Source organism: Pongo pygmaeus, chromosome 1, assembly GCF_028885625.2.
Source record: "Pongo pygmaeus isolate AG05252 chromosome 1, NHGRI_mPonPyg2-v2.0_pri, whole genome shotgun sequence".
Lineage (NCBI taxonomy): Eukaryota > Metazoa > Chordata > Mammalia > Primates > Hominidae > Pongo > Pongo pygmaeus.
In genome coordinates this window covers 201,709,157-201,729,973 of record NC_072373.2, presented here as the reverse complement: position 1 = coordinate 201,729,973, position 20,817 = coordinate 201,709,157, and the positions used below count along the sequence as shown (strand labels likewise).

General features: G+C 53.7%; 2 protein-coding genes across 52 annotated transcripts in view; one reads left to right on the top strand and one right to left on the bottom strand.

Moving 5' to 3' along the window:
- The window catches only part of EPB41 (erythrocyte membrane protein band 4.1), a 233,095-nt gene extending 221,547 nt beyond the window's left edge, over positions 1-11,548 (top strand). For 48 of the 50 annotated variants that reach the window (XM_063667048.1, XM_063667050.1, XM_054497819.2 and 45 more), the window contains 4 exons: positions 828-929; positions 3,835-3,915; positions 7,175-7,279; positions 8,297-11,548. In XM_063667048.1, the coding sequence (XP_063523118.1) occupies positions 828-929; positions 3,835-3,915; positions 7,175-7,273 (282 nt within the window). In that variant the 3' untranslated portion in view covers positions 7,274-7,279; positions 8,297-11,548. The remainder of the gene's footprint in view (positions 1-827; positions 930-3,834; positions 3,916-7,174; positions 7,280-8,296) is intronic. The other 2 variants (XM_063667054.1, XM_063666928.1) reach the window with 1 other exon arrangement.
- Positions 10,928-16,143, bottom strand: TMEM200B (transmembrane protein 200B). 2 transcript variants are annotated; one of them, XM_054497902.2, is made up of 2 exons: positions 15,353-16,143; positions 10,928-13,352 (listed from the first exon to the last, which is right to left on the bottom strand). In XM_054497902.2, the coding sequence occupies exons 1-2, from the start codon at positions 15,594-15,596 to the stop codon at positions 12,409-12,411; spliced, it is 1,188 nt and encodes a 395-aa protein (XP_054353877.1). In that variant the 5' UTR covers positions 15,597-16,143; the 3' UTR covers positions 10,928-12,408. The 2 variants fall into 2 exon arrangements, with proteins under 2 accessions (XP_054353877.1, XP_054353886.1); XM_054497911.2 differs by lacking the exon at positions 15,353-16,143 and adding an exon at positions 13,872-13,995.
- Between the last annotated feature and the right edge of the window lie 4,674 nt (positions 16,144-20,817).

Genomic DNA, 20,817 nt, shown 5'->3' with positions numbered 1-20,817 from the left:
AACTTTTTTAGAAGGAACTTTGTGCCCAGGGAATTTATTTTATTTTATTTATTTATTTTTAGACAGAGTCTCACTCTGTTGCCCAGGCTGGAAGTGCAGTGGTGGGATCTTGGCTCACTGCCACCTCCATCTCCCAGATTCAAGCATTTCTTCTGCCTCAGCCTCCCGAGTAGCTGGGATTATAGGCAAGCACCACCACGCCCGGCTAATTTTGTCTTTTTAGTAGACACAGGGTTTCACTATGTTGGCCAGGCTGGTCTCAAACCCCTGACCTCAGGTGATCCACCCGCCTACACCTCCCAAAGTGCTAGGATTACAGGCATGAGCCACTGAGCATGGCCCAATTTATTTTATTTATTAAGAGGTCACCCTAAAAAAAAAAAAAAAAAAAAAAAAAAAAGAGGTTACCCTGGCCGAGTGCGGTAGCTCATACCTGTAATGCCAGTACTTTGGGAGGCCGAGGCAAGTGGATCACCTGAGGTGGGGAGTTTGAGACCAGCCTGACCAACATGGAGAAACCGCATCTCTACTAAAAATACAAAATTAGCCCGGTGTGGTGGTGCATGCCTGTAATCCCAGCTACTCAGGAGGCTGAGGCAGGAGAATTGCTTGAAACCGGGAGGCGGAGGTTGCAGTGAGCTGAGATCACGCCACTGCATTCCAGCCTAGGCGACAAGAGCGAAACTCCGTCTCAAAAAAAAAAGAGATCATTCTAAGGGAATGAGATTTTTGCATCAGAATGTGCAGCTGAAGAGCAAAGCTGCAGCCTGCAACATTTGCCCAGTCTTCCTGAGAGGCATGATGATGAGCCATGCTTTCTTCTGCAGACTGACGACAACAATGGAGACTTGGACCCAGGAGTCTTGCTGACAGCTCAGACTATCACATCTGAGACCCCAAGCAGCACCACCACAACTCAAATTACCAAGGTAACAGACCAGCTAGAACCTCTTTATGGAACCCAGGGGCAGGCTAAGCTTGCTGCCACCTCTCTGCAAGAAGGACCCTAGTCCATAAGCAAATATTTTCAGCTCCATCCCTAGTAAGCCACATTATTCAAAGAGTCCTGGATGGAAAGGCCCTGCTGCCTTCCCCAGCAATAAATCTAGGGAGATACCCTGAGAGTATCCCTGCCTACTTAGTAGTCTCCTAAAGGTAGGTGTGGTTGTTCTCTTTACACATCTGTCTGTCTGGTCAGTGAGTCCCCTGTTTGGCTGTGGAAGTAAGTTTAAAAAGTCAGCGTGGCCAGGCATGGTGGCCCACACCTGTAATCCCAGCACTTTGGGAGGCCAAGGCAGGTGGATCACCTGAGATCAGGAGTACGAGACTAGCCTGACCAACATGGTGAAACCCCATCTCTACTAAGAATACAAAAATTAGCCGGGTGTGATGGCATACACCTGTAGTCCCAGCTATTCGGGAGGCTGAGGGAGGAGAATTGCTTGAACCCAGGAAGCAGAGATGACAGTGAGCAGAGATCGTGCCACTGCACTCCAGCCTGGGCGACAGAGCAGACTCTGTCTCAATAAAAAGTTAACTTAAGGGGCCAGGCGTGGTGTAATCACACCTGTAATCCCAGTACTTTGGGAGGCTGAGACGGGTGGATCCCTTTAGCCCAGGAGTTTGAGATTAGCCTTGGCAACATAGTGAAACCTCATCTGTACAAAAAAAAAAAAAAAAAAAAAAAATTCGCTGGGCATGGTGGTGCATGCCTGTGGTCCCAGCTACTTGGGAGGCTGAGGTGGGAGGATCACTTCAGCCCAGGGCATCAAGGCTGCAGTAAGCCGTGATGCACTCCAGCCTGAGTGACAGAGCAAGACCCTATCTCTGTAAAAACAAAACAAAACAAAAAAGTCAGCTTAAGGGAAATTATTTTTGGTATTTTTATACAACCATATTTTCCAAGCCCAAAATCAGAACTCTGGGTCTGAGGAAGAATTTTTACAGCATTCCAGGGACAAGGCCATGAGAACTTGTTTGGATGCTGAAATATTGGAATTATTAGAATGTAGTTTATAGGAAGCAAGAGAGAGAAAATATCTAAAATTGGAACTACCCCCAGAAAATCAGAGGCAATTGATGTTTGCTGTAGCACTAGAGGAAAATACTTTTTTTAATAGGTAAGAAATATAGCTTCTTGACCAAGCTCTGTCATCAATACACAGATGACTGGAAACTAGTTAACTTAATGTGTCTAGACCTTGGTTTTCCTCATCTACCAGAAAGAGAAATCTACCCACCCTCAGGAGATTATGTGAGGACCTTTTGACATCAATAATATGAAAATGCTTTAAAATACAAGAGTCCAATTTCAAGCTGTGTGACATATTTGTTCATAGCCTTCAGATTTTTTTCCTCTTGAAAATGATCACGGTGGCTCACGCCTGTAATCCCAGCACTTTGGGAGGCCAAGGCGGGCGGATCACCTGAGGTCAGGAGTTCAAGACCAGCCTGGCCAACATGGTGAAACCCCATCTCTACTAAAAAAATAAAAATTAGCCGAGCATGGTGGCACACGCCTATAGGCCCAGCTACTTGGGAGGCTTAGGCAGGAGAATCACTTGAACCCAAGAGGCGGAGGTTGCAGTGAGCTGAGATCATGCCACTGCACTCTAGCCTAGGCAACAGAGCAAGACTCCATCTCAAAAAAAAAAAAAAAAAGAAAAAGAAAATGATCAATTAAAATGTATAGGATCAGTATCCGGTCTCTAAAACACAAATGTATAAGAGAAGAGCACAGAAAGTCCTATTTTGTTTGCTTGCTAGATTTCTGTGGTATTCAGGAGGAAGAAAAAGGAGAAAGTAAATACAGAATTGTGACTTTCTGTTTAGCTTAATAAAGATTTTAGTAATCCAGGCTGGGTGCAATGGCTCACACCTGTAATCCCAGCACTTTGGGAGGCCGAGGCGGGCAGATCACGAGGTCAAGAGATCGAGACCATCCTAGCTTAACAAAAAACCCCGTCTCTACTAAAAATAGAAAAAATTAGCCGGGCGTGGTGGTGGGCGCCTGTAGTCCCAGCTACTTGGGAGGCTGAGGCAGGAGAATGGTGTGAACCCAGTAGGCGGAGCTTGCAGTGAGCCGAGATTGCACCACTGTACTCCAGCCTGGGCGACAGAGCAAGACTCCTTCTCAAAAAAAAAAAAAAAAAAAAATTGTAGTAATCAAGACTGGGTGTGGTTGGCTCACGCCTGCAATCCAAGCACTTTGGGAGGCTGAGGTGGGTGGATCACAAGGTCAGGAGTTTGAGACCAGCCTGGCCAACATAGTGAAACCCCATCTCTACTAAAAATACAAAAATTAGCTGGGCATGGTGTTGCGTGCGTGTAGTCCCAGCTACTCAGGAGCTGAGGCAGGAGAATTGCTTGAACTCGGGAGGCAGAGGTTGCAGTGAGCTGAGATCACACCACTACACTCCAGCCTGGGCAACAGAGTGAAACTCTGTCTCAAAAAAAAAAAAAGATTTTAATAATCCAAGGGAGTAGAAGTGTGCTCTACGAGGGAGTAGAAGTAGCAGGTCTGGTTGAGATTTTGGACAAGTAGGTTAGAAAGCTGTCCTTTGCAGTACCCAGCAGTAGATTAAAATTTGGAGTGGAGCTTTTGGAATAATCTTTGCTATTTTTCTTTTTTTGTTTGTTTGTTTGTTAATAGAGACAAGGTCTCATTATGTTGCCCAGGCTGGTCTCAAACTCCTGGCCTCAAGCATTCCTTCTATCTCAGCCTCCCAAAGTGTTGAGATTACAAGTGTGAACCACTAAACCTGGCCTCTTTTTCTTTTTTTTTTATTCTTGTTATATCGCTGATCTCATATGACATCCTCTCTTTGGTTCCAGACTGTAAAAGGTGGGATTTCAGAGACGCGTATTGAAAAGAGAATTGTGATCACAGGAGATGCTGATATTGACCATGATCAGGTGGGAATGTTGAAGAGATCTGGGCCTGGGAGGGGTCCCTGGGCAGGAAGACCGATGAATACAGGAGTTTGTTTGCCATCTTCATCTGCAAAAAGCCTCTTTGGCCACTCTAGCTCTTAATTGAGAAGAAAGACAAAGAGAATCAAAGTAAGAGGCCTGTGGGATGGAGGCCACAGATTGAGGAGCCAGAAAATGTAATGGAAAGAACATGAGCTTTGGATTCCAAGACTTGATTCAATTGCTGGTTCTTAATATATTCTAGCTGTTAACTCTCTGGGCCTCCATTTTGCATCTGTAAGATGAAGATGATAGTATCTCCCTCTCAGGGTTGTTGTGACAATCCGGTGAAATACTGGATGAACAGCTGGTGGCACATGGTGAGCTCAGTTAAATGGACCTATTGTTATTCCGAAGGTAAAGGTACCTGAACCTATGCTAGACAACATCAAAACAAAGGGAAGCATGCCCCTACCCTTAGAGAGCTGTAACAGCTGAGCAGACACGAGCGCAGGAGCATTGTATGGTGGACAAGACAGCAGCAGACTCGAAACTTGTTTTCTGCCCTACATCTCTAACTTGCTGTGTGACCTTGGGCAAATCACTTTTCCGCTGATTTTTTTCTCCTCTCCTAAAAGAGAGTGGGTTGATCTAGATAATTTCTGGGCCTGAGTGCTAAAATTCTATATTTTTATGTTAATTGGGTGCTAATTGTGTGCTGCAAGTAATTAGCAAATAATAAGGTCAGGATTAATGTTCCCAATTCTCTGCTGGGTGAGGTTAGAACAGTAAAGCTGCAGAGAAGAGGGGGTGGAAGAGACTGCATGCAAATGCTTCTGGAATCATTGACAGGGTTGCTGGAGCAATAATTCTGTGGCCTTTTTATGCTGATATGCTGAGTGCCTTTAAAAAAAGAAAAACTGAGCTACAGTGCTGGCAGTTCCCTTGGAGGCAGGGTTGAGAGTTACAGCTGAGAATAGCGGGCACAGGGTCCCAGAAAGAAGGCTGCAAAGCCTAAATACCTTGCAGCCTGTTGGCCCAGCTCAGTGGGTCCCGCTGCTTTAGAAGCCTGCACCCACCCACTCAGTCTGGTGTGATCTGAGCCCCTGCTACGTGCTCAGTCTGCACTAGACAGCAAAAGCAATGGGGTGAAAGGTGTTTGAGGTTTGGAGTGAGACAGACTTGGGCTGAATCCTGACTCTGCGACCTAATTGGTTATATGCCCTTGAGCAACTTATATTACCAATCTGAGCTCTAGTTTCACCATCTGTAAAATAAGGATGATCACAGGTTTCTTCCAGGGTCATAAGGGCCAAACACACTTGATAGCTCAGAGAGATGCTCCAGTGTCCCTCAGTTTTTCTAGTTACTGAGAGTGCATGGAAGGGGTAAGCTATGGTACACTCTGGCTGGGGAGGGAGGCACTTCAAGAACTGTTAAGGAGAAGCAGTGTGGAGCAGCAGGCTTTCATAGAGAGGTGGGTGGAGGCAGAGTCACAAAGAGAAGGCTTGAGCTGGGCCCGAGGTGTGAGCAGATGGGGTGGGCAAACAGGATCAGGGAGGATGGTCAGGGGCCCATAGAGGTGGTAGTTCTAAGAATGCCATTCATAGAGCCAGGAGACCAGAAGAGGGTTTTCTTTCTTCCCTTGCCCCTTCTAGAGATGGTTCTTAAGAGCCAGGTGAGTAGTCAGCTGGTCATTTCTAGCTGAGTCCTTTTCCATAGGGGAGCCTACAAATTCAGAGACTGCAGCCCAAAGAGGATGGTGTTTTTGCTCTTTTGACTTTCCCCCTGCTCCCTTTAGCTTTTCTAAAGTAATCAAAGCTCCTCCAGATTCTCAAACAGGGACTCCCTCAGAAACTAAACAACAGTGTGGTAAAGAGGAAAGTCTGATCGACTTGAGTTAAAATCCCTATTACATGGCTGGGCGCGTTGGCTCACGCCTATAATCCCAGTACTTTGGGAGGCCGAGCAGGGTGGATCACCTGAGGTCAGGGGTTCGAGACCAGCCTGGCCAATGTGGCAAAACATCATCTCTACTAAAAATACAAAAATTAGCCAGACGTGGTCACGGACACTTGTAACCCCAGCTACTTGGGAGGCTGAGGCACAAGAATCGCTTGAACCCAGGAGGCAGAGGTTTCAGTGAGCCAAGATCACGCCACTGCACTCCAGCCTGGGCAGTGAGACTCCGTCTCAAAAAAAAAAAAAAAAAGTCCCTGTTTCACCACCTACTAGCTATGAAACAATAAACTCTTTACTGAAATTCAGTTTCCTCACCTATAAAATGCAAATAATGACATTACCTTAATTCACTAAGTTGTAAAGTTTAAGTAAATAATAAGTAATGATAATATTATCTTAATAATAATATAGTTATTAATAAATGATAACTTAATAGAGTTTAAGTAATAAGTAATGTGCTTAGGCTAGTGCATGGCATATAACAGTCCCTTCTCCTCTTCCTTCCTTTCTTCTACTTTGGCCAAGGACATCTCTTCCTTTTTCTTGCACACTTCTTTACTTTCCTCTCCTGTCCTGAACTTGCCACTTACCCCATGTTGAACACAGATTTTGTTTTGTCCTTCAGATTCATGTCTTGAGTGAATCCTCTCAGACCCCTCTAGGTATAATAGATAGATAATAGATAGGTATAATAGATAATATAGGCTGGGTGTGGTGGCTCACACCTGTCATCCCAGCACTTTGGGAGGCCAAGCCAGGTGGATCATTTGAGGTCAGAAGTTCGAGACCAGCCTGGCCAACATGGTGAAACCCCATCTCTACAAAAAATACAAAAATTAGCTGGGCGTGGTGGTACACGCCCGTAATCCCAGCTACTCAGGAGGCTGAAGCAGGAGAACTGCTTGAACTTGGGAGGCGGAGGTTGCAGTGAGCCGAGATTGCACCACTGCACTCCAGCCTGGGTGACAGAGCGAGACTCCATCTCAACAACAACAACAACAAAAATAAATAAATAAATAAATAAAGGATCATATAACAGATACAGCTGTGACCCCCGAAGTCCCTCTCCAGTTCCTAGAAGACAGTGCTAACCTTCCCTGTCCCTGTGTTGTCAGTCCAGAAGCCTCCCTGTGCAGGATAGGGTGGGTAAGGTAATTATAGCTTGGCTTAGCCTAAAGCTGCCCTGGTACTGCAGACAGGAGTATTGGATTTGTCAGAACATCAGAGAAATGACGACCCCTGCCTTCCTTCGCCATCAGGCTATTTTCTGCCTCATTGCCCTTGTTTCTGTCTTTTGTAGGTCCTTGTACAAGCCATCAAGGAGGCAAAGGAGCAGCATCCAGACATGTCAGTGACCAAGGTGGTCGTCCACCAGAAGACCGAGATTACTGATGAGTGAGCTCAGGTACTGGGCATTCCTGCTGGGGCTGAGGGTGCCCACTGTCCCAGCCTGAGAGGCCTCTGGATGGGACCCTCGGACACACTGGGAGTCCATCCCCACAAAGAGGTGTCCACCCTGGGACTTGATAAAGGCAGAGGAGAGGCTGATGCGGGAGATACAGGAAATTAAGTATTTGGCTCCAACTAAAGCAGCCTGTAGCAGTGCCAGCATTATTGGGTAAGAGGAGGGACCCAAACTTGGATATAAGCCCCCAGCTACCCCCTGAGTCTTCATGCATCCTGCTGGAGATCCACTTCATCCACTTCACCTTCCCCCTCTCTTCTCTCTACTGCTCTGCTTGCTGCTGTCACAGGTCTCTTTTTTTTTTTTTTTTGAGACAGAGTCTCACTCTGTCACCCAGGCTTGAGTGTAGTGGCATGGTCTTAGCTCACTGCAACCTCCGCCTCCCAGGTTCAAGGAATTCTTCTGCCTTCGCCTCCCAAGAAGCTGGGACTACAGGCATGTGCCACCATGCCCAGCTAATTTTTGTATTTTTAGTAGAGACAGGGTTTCACCATGTTGGCCAAGTTAGTCTCGAACTCCTGACCTCAAATGATCCACCTGGCTTGGCCTCCCAAAATGCTGGGATTACAGGCATGAGCCACCACGCCTGGCCAGTCACAGGTATCTTTGAGCCAGAACCTGGGAGAGCCAGAGAAGAAAAAACCAAGAAGAGCAGGACCAGGCTGTCTGGAGATGGGTGGGTGTGCAGAGCAGGGAGGGAATGGCTGAAGCTCTGAGACCAGAGTAGAGAGCTGGGAGCAGGGAAGCTGCTTTTTGGGAACCAGGGATCCAGATAAATTCATGCCTAAAAGTAATTTACAAAAGACTTGAAGAAGCCTCCAATCTCACTAGGTGGGACCAGGCCCTGTAAAGCTGCTCACATCCCCGTTGTCACTGATGGCCACAGGAACTTGGCAATGGGACTGGGAAGCTTTTTCCTTTGCAGGATTTTAAATTTTGCTTCTTTGTTTTCTCTAGGAACTAACCTACCCCAACTCTGCCCTTCTCCCATCCAAGAGAAACCAGCAAAATGATAAAGAAGCTAACCTGCCATAGTCAGACTTCAGACTTTGAAGATTATTCTAAATCACCAGAAAATTAATTTCATTGTCTATTGGGAGTTTATACCAAGAGATTCTTCTAGATCTCATTGATCCTTTTGAAGAGCTTTTTCTATGTTAGGATATCAGAATTGTTCAACTTTTCACTCTATAGACTGTTTTAAGAGTTTTGGGGTTTTTTTAATTGGGTGGTTTGTAACCCCTTCAGCCTAGCCTCTCTGCCCATTTATTTCCAACCCCAACAGACACTGACAGGGTCCACGGAATTCTTCGGGAAATCCTCCAAGGACTCTTGTCAGCTGTGTTGGAGGCCAAAGCCAGCTTAGTGGGACTTCCGCGTCTCTCCCCAGTCTTATCCCCTTTGGATGACGGCAGAAACTTCATGAACCAGCCCTTTCTTAGAGCCAGTGATGTGAGTGTATCAGAATGCCGGGGAGGGCACCAGCCCTGATCCACAGACCTCGGAACGATGCCCCTGTTCCTTTGTTGCGGGTGGTTTTGGTAAGGCAGAGCCCTCTGCTGAGAATGTAGTATTGTTTTTCCCTTCTCCCTCCTGCTCGCTCTTTTTGGAGCTTCTTTGGGTCAAAGACATAGAAGTTGCTTCAGATATCTGATACTGTGAATGTTTGAACATATCCGTGGCCTTCACCTCTCCAGCTACCCTTTTACCTCATCAGAAGCAGTGGCTCAGCTAAGTGCTCCCCCTAGCTCCCATCTCAGGAGACCAAATCTCACAGAAAAATAGGCACTTTGGGCCAAAAGCTCTAATGGAACATTTTTAGTGGTGATTTGGGGAAGGAAAATTAATGAGGTTTTTAAACTAAGGTTTTCTAGTTTTGAGAGTGTGCACTTCACACAGGGGAATGGGGTTACTTCTGTCAGATCCTGGGCCTTTCTTTCATCCCAAATGACAAGGAATGTGGCTCAGAGAAGAGTTTTTCTTTTTTGACCTTTCTTCTCTCAACAGGAACCTGCCTGAGGACACCCTTCTAGAGCAAGGAATTGGCTTTTAGGAGCCGTTCTCCCCACAAGACACCACATGACAAGGGGTATAAGCCCCAGCCCTGCTCATTCCCACTCGCCAGCTGAGGTCTGTCAGGTTTTGAAGGCTTGATTTTGTGGTGGGTTTGGGGCTTAGTTTTCCTTTTTTTCGTTATGATTTTTGAAAATGAAGATGATGCCCTAATTCCTGGTAAGGATTTGGGGCATAGTTTTTTGTTTTTTTGAGACGGAGTTTCACTCTTGTTGCCCAAGCTGGAGTGCAGTGGCACGATCTCGGCTCACTGCAACCTCCGCCTCCCAGGTTCAAGCAGTTCTCTTGCCTCAGCCTCCCAAGTAACTGGGATGACAGGCGCACACCACCACGACTGGCAAATTTTTTGTATTTTTAGTAGAAACAGGATTTCACCTTGTTAGCCAGGCTGGTCTCGAACTCCTTACCTCAGGTAATCCCCCCACCTTGGCCTTCCAAAGTGCTGGGATTACAGGTGTCAGCCACCACACCCGGCCGATTTGGGGCATTTTTATTTAACAGAACTTCTCTAACCTTCCTTCCAACTGCTTCCCACAAACACATTGGCCTGAAGGCTCCTTAGAATCCCAGTTCCAGGCTAGAAGTGAACTTCCTAAAATAGACAGTGGGTATCGGGCAGCAGTCACTGGGGCTCAAGGGCAGTGAGCAAGAGAAATGTCTAAAGCTGCTTCTCCCAACACCGTCCAAAGTCTCCACTGCCTGAGTTTTGTTTCAGCTGGTTTGAACTCATTTCGGGTGTATGCATTTTTCTTTTGGTACCCATGTGAGACATGAACAAGAGGGAGGGAAAGAGCCCAGGTGGGACATGGGACAGGCTTAGGGGAAAGAGCTTGTCCTATCTCAGGAACAAACTTACAGGCTGTGGGCAGAGGGTCTGAAAGGTGGGGCTTTGGGGTAGTACCCAAGCCTGGCCATGTTGCCAGGAGTGGTGACAAGTGAGAAATGCAGCTTACATCAAACGAACATGTAGTGCATGCCCACTGCCTGATGGCCAGATGGCCTGTAGAAAGAGCTACCAGGGCTCCCAGACCTGTGGAACGAAGAGGATGGGGAAAAGGCAGAGGGTACTGAGTGTCCCTTTAAAAACTAACACACTGAATATTCCGTGTGATCTAGAACAGCGTGGCAGCTTTCACAGCACAGGACCGTTCATCAGGGGCCTAAACGTTTCCTTCAGCTCTGTCACCAACTCACTTCTCTTGGCTTCATTGTCTGTAAATTGGATGAGAAGAGCTCTAATGCCTTTCAGGCTCTTAGAAGCCATAGATTTGGACAAGCCCAGCAAGATGGGTGTCCTTCCAGGCCTCTTCCCCTTTCCTCCATCTCTGGCAACAGTTCTTGGGGTTTGGCAATTGTTTGGATTTTTTTCTTTCTGCAGTTGTGTGTGTGTGTGTGTGTTTGTGTGAAGAAAAACAGACTGTCCAGGTAGAAATGGTGAAGAGGGGGAAGATAATTACATTTCCAGGGTCAGAAACTTGGCAACAGTTTTCCTAGAGTGACTCAGACACACCACAGTAACAACTCTCGCTGCAATTTTATTTTAATTTGAGAAATAAAGATTTCCTCCAAGCCACATGAGGACTCTGGCACCCACCCACAAAGCAAGACCTGTATTTATAAGCCGAGGGCTCAGGGAGCCTAACTGCGGGACCTGTCAGGGCACCGTGACCCATCCCCCTCTCTCCTCCACCCCCACCCCGGCCAGGCCCGTCAGTGTGTGTTGGGGGATGCTTGGCAGCTGGGGGTGAGGAGACAACAAATCTCGGGAAATGGAGCCAGAGCTGTGGCCTAACTGACGCCCTTTGATGCTCACGGGAAATTTCTGCCCAGGATCTCAGCCCCAGGCTGGTTGTTTCTACAAATCTCTCTCAAATGTATTATTTTGGTGACAAAAATGAAGGAGCTTTGTAAATTTTTTTAAAATTATGAATCATATCAAGTAGTTGTTTACATTTCTTGAAAAAATAGGAACTCGGGCAGCAGAATCAGATTGGCAGAATCCTTAGACTACACAGGCAATAATCAAGTCTGCTGTTTTGGCCTTTCGTAGTAGGAGAAGTGGTTGTAGTGTTTAGATATATGTTTGGTCTTGCTTCTTGTATTGCATTTTTTTCAATAAACAACAAAAAGAACCGACTCTGTGAGGATTGATCCACTTTTAAATTTCTCTTCTACCAGCAACTTGGGGAAAAATTAAATATGGGTAGGGGAGACCTAAACTCAAGTCATTTTCTAAAGTAAGTTACCCACATTGACCAAAATGCAGCTTCAACGTTGAGTAAAGGGATTTCTGAGAGCTGGCCAATGCCTCTTGCCAGCTGCAGTGAGATTCTGCAGCACAGGCCACAATAAAGGAAGGAGAGAAGGGGCTTCTCAGACTTATTTGCAGAGGTGCCCAGACCTCAGTATGAAGGCATTGGCAGTAGTGTAGCTCTAGAGGGATATACCCCAGATGGCTGAGGGAAGAAAGGGATTGAGGTGGTAGGAGTTCAAGGCTCAGTCCCCGTCCCAGATGGCAGTGGAGAGTCTCATCCCATGGTCCATCTTCCCAGAGGCCCCACACTCCATCACCAGTGCCGCCTTGGAAGGAACCTGCCCCAGCCTGTAACATCCCAACCTACCTCCCAGTCTTAGGGGCCCTTACCCACCACTTTCTTGGGTTTGCCAAGACACTGGGTACATCTCCCAGTCACCTTGGCCTGGACCTCCAGCCCCCTTAGGGCTAAGGCCACTTACAGAGGCTGAAGAAATTCCTGAGGCGAGTCCTCCACACTCCACAGTGAAACGCACCCTCTCCAGCTCACTGAGCCCTGGTGCAGCTGGCATTTCTCTGCCCACATGCAGGTCAGGATGCCCTTCACAGCTGCTGTGGTCAGAGCATCCATCCCCAGCCTGGGATGTGACTGAAACATCTATTAGACGTTGGGACTCCTGGTCCTCTGGTCCTATTAGCATGGTCCATGCTGCAGCCTCAGAGCAGGCTGTCTCCCCTCTCTTCAGACCCGGGCCCCCAAGTCCCCTCCTCCTCCCAATTTGGCATAGCCCCCAAGACTGAGGCGGTCCAGCCGTGGCCAGCTTCGGTGAGCACACTCCCGAGCTGCTGGGGCCCCAAGGAGGAGCTCCCCAAGGCCCAGATCCAGAGATTTGGAATGTTCAATGCAGGAGCCAGACGGCTGCACGGTGATGATCACATGGCCAGTCTGCGTCCGTGGACCCCAGGGTGGGGGCAGCCCGGGGCCCTTCAACGGGTAGCTGTTGAGCAGGGCAGGTAACCCCAAGCGAGGATTAGCAGGCTCTGAACGCAGACTCCGCACTGACGGGACGGGTGAAGTACCCCGACGCGGGGACGGGTCCCAGATTTCTGGCTCTGCGCAGCCTACGGCTCGGGGAGTCCTAGGGCCGGGGCTGGTAAGGAGGGCGCAGTCCCAGCCGGGGCCGTCGGGGGGCCGGAGCGCCTGGGCCCGCAGCACCCCCTGGCGGAGCCGTTGCGTCTCCAAGTCTCGGTTCTCATACAGCAGCGTGTTGGCGCAGATGAACACGAACAGGCCGACGCCCATGATCACCGGCCCGAGGAGCCGCAGCCGCTCGTGCGGGCCGTGAGCCCGGCCCCCGCCGCGACCCTCGCGTCGCAGCTCGCTCATCTGGGGCGAGCTGGCATTGGCGGCCCAGGACCCTGGGGCCCCGGCCCGGTGCGGCCAGTAGCCGGCCACTGCAATGCCCATACCCACCAGTACCACGAGCGCCCCCAGCGCCGCGAACGCCCCCGACGGCGAGCGCAGCCGCAGCCGCGCCCGCACCCGCAGAGGCTCGGGCGGGGAGCGCGGGCGCCGGCGGCGGCCCAGGCGGCGGCCCAAGCGAGAGACGCGGCCCTCGGGGCTCCTCCGCACCTCCCCGCATTCTTCGGGGCTCCCGGCCGTCATCTCGCCGTCGTCTGGGCGCTCTGCGGAGAGAAGATAGGAGGCAAGGACTGGACCGACGGGCCTCTAGCTTCAGGGCGCCAGGTTCGGGGCGCAAATCCGGGAGGGAAGCTCCGGCCGCCCAGCCCAGGCCGCTTGGAGATCCCTGGCGGCCACCCCCGGATTTTCCCGGGCGGCGAGGCGGGGAGCCGCCCCCGCTCGGGTTTTCCGCAGCGGAGCTCCGAGCCAGGGACGCGCGGCAGAAGCCGGAGTTGGCCCGGCCCGCGGGCGGTGAGGAGGGAGGGGAGCGCAGGCTGTTCCCTGGCGCATCCCGGGCTGCGAATCTCCTGCCGCCTGCGTCCGGTTCGCAAGCCCGCGGGGTCTTGGGCCTCGGGAAACGTGCGGCCCCTAGCAGCCGCGTCTCCAGGGTAAGTACCTCCCGGGCTCGACCCCACCCCCGCACGTGGCTGCACCGTAGCAAACGGGGCGGGGGCGTTCGGGCCTCCCAGGTCCGCAGGGGTCGCTCGCCGGGCCCCACCTCCCCCCTACTGCGCTTTACATACCGCAGCGCGGGAGGAGGGGGCGTCACCGGCTCCAGCCTCTCCCTGCCCGCCCCCTCCTTCCAGACCTCCTCCGCCCGCACCGAAGCTGCAGCAGGAGCGACTTGAGCTAGACACCAGGAAGACCGCTCGGACCAAGACCAGCCAGGCAGAGGAGGAAAGGCGGCGCCGACTTCGCCCAAGATTTCCATCAAGTCCACGCATGAGAGGCCTCTCCCTCCCCCAGCGGTCGTGCTGGGGCCACGGCAGCAGGCGGGGCTGCCGGTGCCAGGCGCTGGGCCCCGCCGGACGGATGCCCTCTCGGCTCCCCCGTCGGCCCGGGCAAGGCTGTTCCCAGGTTGCGGCGTTTCCAATTCGGGCTCCTCCGGATGAATCATCCCCCTTTCCCGCCGCCTGGCCTCCTTTCCCGCCTCCTCCGCCCGAGGCCTCCGTGGCCCGTGGCCCGGTCAGAGCAGCACCGCCCCTGCGCCTCGGGATCCGGGCCACACAGCTTAAGCCCTCCCGATTGCTGGCCGCCCCCTGCCTGCGGCCTGTGGCCTGGATCCCGGCCCCAGCAGGAATAGCCGAGCTGCGTGCGGTGTGGCCCCCACGAAAGGGAGGGCGAAGGAAAAGACGCGGCCCCCGCCCAGGCGCCCCAGGCCGCAGGAGAGGAGGCTCAGGGCCTAGCTGTCCAGGGTCGTCCTCACTGCTCGCGTCCGCTTCCTAAAGAACCACCGCGCTGGAGCCCGTAGCCAAAACCTCGGGGAGGCGGCCTTGCTCCCCGACCCACGCCCCATCTGCACCCCAAAGCTCAAAGCAGGACACCCATCCCTGCCTCCGACTGGAGCGCTCAAGGCCTGGGCCCAGCAGGGAGCTGCCACTCTCCCGCGTCCAAAGCCTGGTTTCACAGATTGCAACTACGGCCCAGGGAGGCCAGGGAGCCTGCCCGACCCCGCACTAGGTGGGGGCTCTGCCAGGTCCGACGCCGGGCTCCGGGGCCCCAGCCCTAGACCCCTCTCAGGACAGCCACGGGAGTGTCCGGGAGGAAGCGAGGCCCATCCCCTCCTTGTCCCTGGGTTTGCAGCCCTTTCCCCAGCCCGCAACCGGAGGAGCGATCATCGCTTCAAGCCAGAACTGGCGCTCCCAGCCCCGGCTCCAGCAAGGTCACCCGGAGCCCCCGCGCGTCGCTGCCTCGAGGGAGGCGAAAACAAGCAGAGTGGGGACATGGGGACACCTTCAGAGACCCCGCGCCGTGGAGGGAGTGGGCCGACGCTGGGGACACCAGGGAGGAGGAAACCTGGGGACACAGCGCACAGCCCGACGGAAGCTGCTGGGGCCGAGTACCCAGGACTCCAGAGTCCCGCCACCGCCCGCGTCCACACTCCCGCCTGGGGGAACGGGAAGGCCGCGCTCCCGCCCCCAGGGGCCCTGACCGAGGGAGGGAGGGACCAAACGAAAAGTTGGGAAAAGTGGAGTGCGGACCCCTGGACCCCAGCTCCGCTCACCTGGCGCCGCAGCGCCGCGCGGGTCCGGGTCCCAGTCGGCGCGCCGAGGCTCCGGAGCCGCCCGGGTCTCCACGGCCCGGCCCCGGCCCCGCCCCGGCCCCGCCTCCAGCCCCCGGGACCGTCCGACCCGCGCCGGGCCCGGCCCCACCGCTGCTGAAAGGCGGCAGCTCAGGTCAAAGGATCGCAGGTAGGCGCCGTGTGCGCGCCTGGTGACTCCGGGCACCCGGGGCCCGAGTCCTGCCATCCCCACTCTCCCACCCCCAGCTTACATCGGTCGCAAAGGCCCAGAAAGGCGCCCCCTCCCTACATGGGGCAACTGAGACCCGGGACCCAGGAGCCCCGACACCCGCACGTCCTTCCCCGCTTCCCAGAGCCCCTCATCCCAGGCGCCCGGGGAGCTTCCAGGAGGAGGCAGCCCGAATCCCTGCTCTGCCCCGGTCCCGCAGCCCTTGCTGTCGCTGAACCTCGCCGACTTCATCTGTGCAATGGGTCCCAAGGCGTCAGCCTCGCAAGATGCCGAGAGGCAAGAGCCAGACGCCACGGGCCAGCCCCGGGCGACTCCGCAAAACCCCCAGCGAAAGCAGAGCCCGGGGAGGGGCGGGCCTCGTAGCTGAAAGAACCGGACGGGGTGCGGAAGTGCCGCCGGGTACTCCTAAGAACAGGCGCCCCTTCGCCAGTGGGGAAGCGGGTTTGTTCCCAATAACGGGGAGGGTGCTGAGAGCTGCGACCCCGCCGACGAGCCCGAAGGGGGCGGGCCGGCCTTCGCGCCCTCCCGCCCCTGGAGGCAGGAATGCAGAGCGGGGGAGCCAGGGCGGCCGGCGGTCGGCCCAGTTTCCATGATGCGGGGGGCGGGTTCGGGGGAGGCGGCGACCGATTTCCAGGCTCAGCGGCCAGGCCGGGCCCCCCGGGAGGAATTTCCGGCCTAGGATTGATTAAGGCCCGCCCCTCCCCCCGGCCGTGGAGACCCCCGGCGCGCAGCCGGGGGGAGGGGCGCTAATGAGACCCGGCTGCGCGCCGCGGACAGGGAGGGGACCCGAGGAAGGCGCGGGCCGGGGCCACCCCCCGACGCGGGGCGGAGCCGGGTCCCGGAGCCGCACGGCCAGGCCAGGCCTTGAACCTGAGCTCCCGCCCTCTGGGTCGGCGGAGGAGAGTAGGGGTGCATCAGTGCCCCCGGGACCCCCTCTCCCAGCTCTTAGGAGCCCCCTCGGGGGGTCGGTGAGGTCACGGGCGGACCAGAGGGGCCACAGTGGGGAAGACCGAGCCTCGGCTCCCGGGCTTCATCCCTGCGAGTCCGGGTGCGAGAGCGAAGCCAGGGCCTCCTTCTTGCCTGCCCAGTCCGACTGGAGGCTCCTGAGGTCTCGGTCCGCTCCACGGAGGCCTCCCTCCAGCTCCTTTGCCTGGGACCCCCGCCCCCATCGACCCTCCGCTTCGTCCACTCCCCGCACACTGACCCCACCGCGGTCGCACCTCCGCCTCCCAGCTCTCCCTCCCACCCCTGGGCTCCCTCAATCCCACCCCACGCCTGCCCCTGCCGGCCCACTGCTCTTCCTCCAATAAGCCCGGCTTCTAGTCTGACTCCCTGGGCCCCTCGATCATCCCCTGCCTCCAGCTCTGTGAAGGGCCCTTTGTCCACCCAAGCACGGGGTCAGCCTTGGCCCCTTCCTCTCCCCATCTCATCCTACCCACAGAGCCTTGGGGGCCCTGCTCTTTTCATCTGGGGCCAGCCACGTTCTCCCTTTCCCGTGGCCACTGTCCTGCTCCGGCGTCCAGGCTCCTCCTGGAGCCCACGGTCTCCTGCCTCCCCGCGTCCTAGTGCGCTGCAGACAGGCAGCAAGGGTTTCCACTCTGAATCTGAGCCTCCCACTCCCTGCTTAAAACCATCAGTGACTCCCCAAATCGAGTTGGAAATCTCTTCTTGTCTCCACAAACTGGCCCCTGGCCTCTTACGCTCCCTCGGGGCTTGGTTGGTCCTTGCTTTCTGGCAGGAACACTTACCCCCTGGTCGTGCCCTTGCCACCTTCTACACATCCTTCAGACCCTGGGTCTTCCCCCAGCCCCCAGACCAGGTCAGTACCCGCTCTCCTGCTCTGTTGTACACCCTCACAACTCCAGCAGCTTCCCTGTGCACCTGCAAACTGAAACCACTGGGAGTGGAGTCTGTTTCCTGTCTGTGTTCCCACTGGCCATGACTCTGAGTGGCAGGACTAGGTCTGTCTTGCTCATCTCTGGAGCCCTGTGCCCAGCACAGTGTCTGCCCACAGCTGGCCATCCCCATTAGAGGAGGGTGTGCAGGCCTGTGTCTCCTCCAGCCCGAATCCCTTCCTGATCTCCATGCCAGGTGCCCTGGCCCAGACAGCAGCAAAGAAAGGACTCCTCTGTCTCAGGCTCCCCATTTGTAAAAAGGGAGAAAAAATACCTACCCCACAGTGTTGTTTAGAAGGTTAAATAAGAGTTCACATGTGGCCGGGTGCGGTGGCTCACACTTGTAATCCCAGCACTTTGAGAGGCTGAGGAGGGAGGATCACTTGAGCCTAGGCAGTCAAGACCAGCCTGGGCAACATAGCAAGACCCTGTATCTACAAAAAAATTTAAAAATTAGCCAGGCACCGTGGCGCATGCCTATAGTCCCAGCTACTCAAGCGACTGAGGCAGGAGGATCTCTTGACCCCAGGAGTTTGAGGCTATAGTGAACCATGATTGCAAAGCCTGGGTGACAGAGTGAGATCCTGTTTCAAAATTTTTTAAAGAAGCTGGGCTTGGTGGCTCATGCCTGTAATCCCAGCACTTTGGGAGGCCGAGATGGGAGGATGAGTTGAGGTCAGGAGTTCGAGACCAGCCTGGCCAAATGGTAAAACCTCATCTCTACTAAAAATACAAAAATTAGCTGGGTGCGGTGGCTCACACCTGTAATCCCAACACTTTGGGAGGCTGAGGCGGGCAGATCATGAGGTCAGGAGATCGAGACCATCCTGGCTAACGTGGTGAAACCCCGTCTCTACTAAAAAATAAAAAAATTAGCCGGGTGCAGTAGTCTGCGCCTGTAGTCTCAGCTATTCGGGAGGCTGAGGCAGGAGAATGGCGTGAGCCCGGGAGGCAGAGCTTGCAGTGAGCCGAGATTGTGCCACTGCACTCCAGCCTGGGCGACAGAGCGAGACTCTGTCTCAAAAAAAAAAAAAAAAATTAGCTGGGTGTGGTGGTGGGTGCCTGTAATTCCAGCTACTCAGGAGGCTGAGGTGGGAGAATCACTTGAACCCAGGAGGTGGAGGTTGCAGTTAGCCAAGATGGTACCACTGCACTCCAGCCTGGGTGACAGAGCGGACTCTGTCTAAAGAAACAAATGAGTTCTTCAAAGGAGATTTAGTGTCCAGGAAAGGATTCTATGGACCCTGAGAGGATTTAGAGAAGAGGTATATGGGCTTGAACCCAGGAGGCAGAGGTTGCAGTGAGCCGAGATGGCACCACTGCACTCCAGCCTGGGTGACAGAGTGAGACTCAGTCTCAAAAAAAAAAAAAAAAAAAAAAAAAAAAAAAAAAAAAATTTAAGAAAGGGTTCACATGTTGAGCGCCTGGCACAAAGTGGGTTCCAGCAAACACCTCTCCCTCTTCTGATCATGATGTTTCAGGTACAGAGGGCAGTGTTTGGGGTGGGTAGAAACCTTCCCTGGGGTCACTGGGGTGGCAGAGGAGGGAAGGGCCCCCTTTCCCAGATGTCCTGTTTAATTCTCTTGAGAGCTCCAGGAGGTCAGTGCTATGTCCAGTTCACATATGTGGTTTGGAAGAGGCAAAGCGACCTACCCACAGGCACAGCCAGGCTGATCAGTGCCCACTTCTCTTCGGAGGGACCCTCCCCAGGACTGCTTGGTTAGGCCCTGTGAACATGCAGATGTGTGAGCAGCTAGTGGCCTCAATATTGGGACACTGATTGCTCCCAGGAGGCCAGGACCCTTCCTGAATCTGCCCTGGCATCTGTGTGACCTGGACTCCACTTCTGAACTTGGAGGGGCCTGGATGAGATGTCCCCTGGGGACCAGGGGATGAACATTTCTCCCCTAACCTTCTCTGTGGAAGCAGGAAACCTGATTCAGTGACCCCGAGGCCCCTGCCAACCTGAGGCTCCATGTCCTCTCCAGAAGCCACCTCGCAGAAGGAATGGCTGTTGCCTCCTGCATGTCCGTCCCTCTCCGGACCATGGAACAGTGGGGCCTGCAAATTCATTTTCTCTCATCCCCTCTTTAGGAACATCCCATCTGGGCTGCCTGGGCTCCAGTCGTTGTCTCAGGGTGGCCGGGAGGGCTCAGAGGACACAGCCTGCTGCTAAGGTGGTCTCTGGACACTGTGCCTTACGGCTCCTATCCAGAGACACCACAGCCTCAACTAAGAATTTGGAGCCCAGCTTCAAAGGGGAGAGCATAGTCTGGGGCCTGGTTTTGCTGTTGCTGCTGAGTCGTCCACTGGGTGCTGGGCAAGACCCAGCCCTTCTCACCACCCCTGCCTCTGTCATGAGCCCTTCGCAGGTAGGACTGGCTTGCAGATTCAGGGAGAGATGACTGGAAAGTAGAATCCAGAATCCTGGTCTCAATGCCCCATTATATAAAGGCAGAATCAATACCCAGAGAGGGGCAATGACTTGCCCAGGGTGACCCAGCTAAGGAATGGTGGAGCTGGGCTTCAAGCCCCATGGTCACAAAGTCCTATTTGGGACTCAGGATCTTAGAGGGCAATGGTCCTGAAATGTGAACCCCAAATCCATCTCCCACTGCATGAAAGCTCTGACTTGGGTGAATCTGGGCTCCTGGAGAAGCCTGATGGAGAATGAGCTCCCCATCTCCATGGCTTTCTGTAGCCCAGAGAAGACAGAGGCAGAGCCTGGGTAAAGCTGGGAAGGTCAAGGAGATGAGACCCTCCTGTGGGACAGGGTGATGCCAGCCTCCTGCCTGAGTCCTTTGGTGGAGGGATAACAATAGGAACAGCACCACCTCACCGAGATGCCCCGGCTACCAGGACCTTTGTACCCATCACTTCAGAGTACAAGACACTCCTGTGAGCCTGGAGCAGCACTCACCTGTAGCACACATGTGGAAACAGCTTCACCAGGTCCGGCCCTGTCTGTGGTCACACAGCTGGTCAGTGGCAGAGCCAGGGTCAGAAGCAGGTGTGGTGGGGTTGTTCTTGTTGTTATTTTGTTTTGGGTTTTTTTTTGAAATGGAGTCTCACTCTGTTACCCAGGCTGGAGTGCAGTGGTACGATCTCAGCTCACTGCAACCTCCGCCTCCCGGGTTCAAGTGATTCCCCTGTCATAGCTTCCTGAGTAGCTGGGATTACAGGCATGGGCCACCATTCCCAGCTAATTCTGTATTTTTAGTAGAGACAGGGTTTCACCATGTTGGTCAGGCTGGTCTCGAACTCCTGACCTCAGGTGATCCACCCACCTCAGCCTCCCAAAATGCTGGGATTACAGGTGTGAA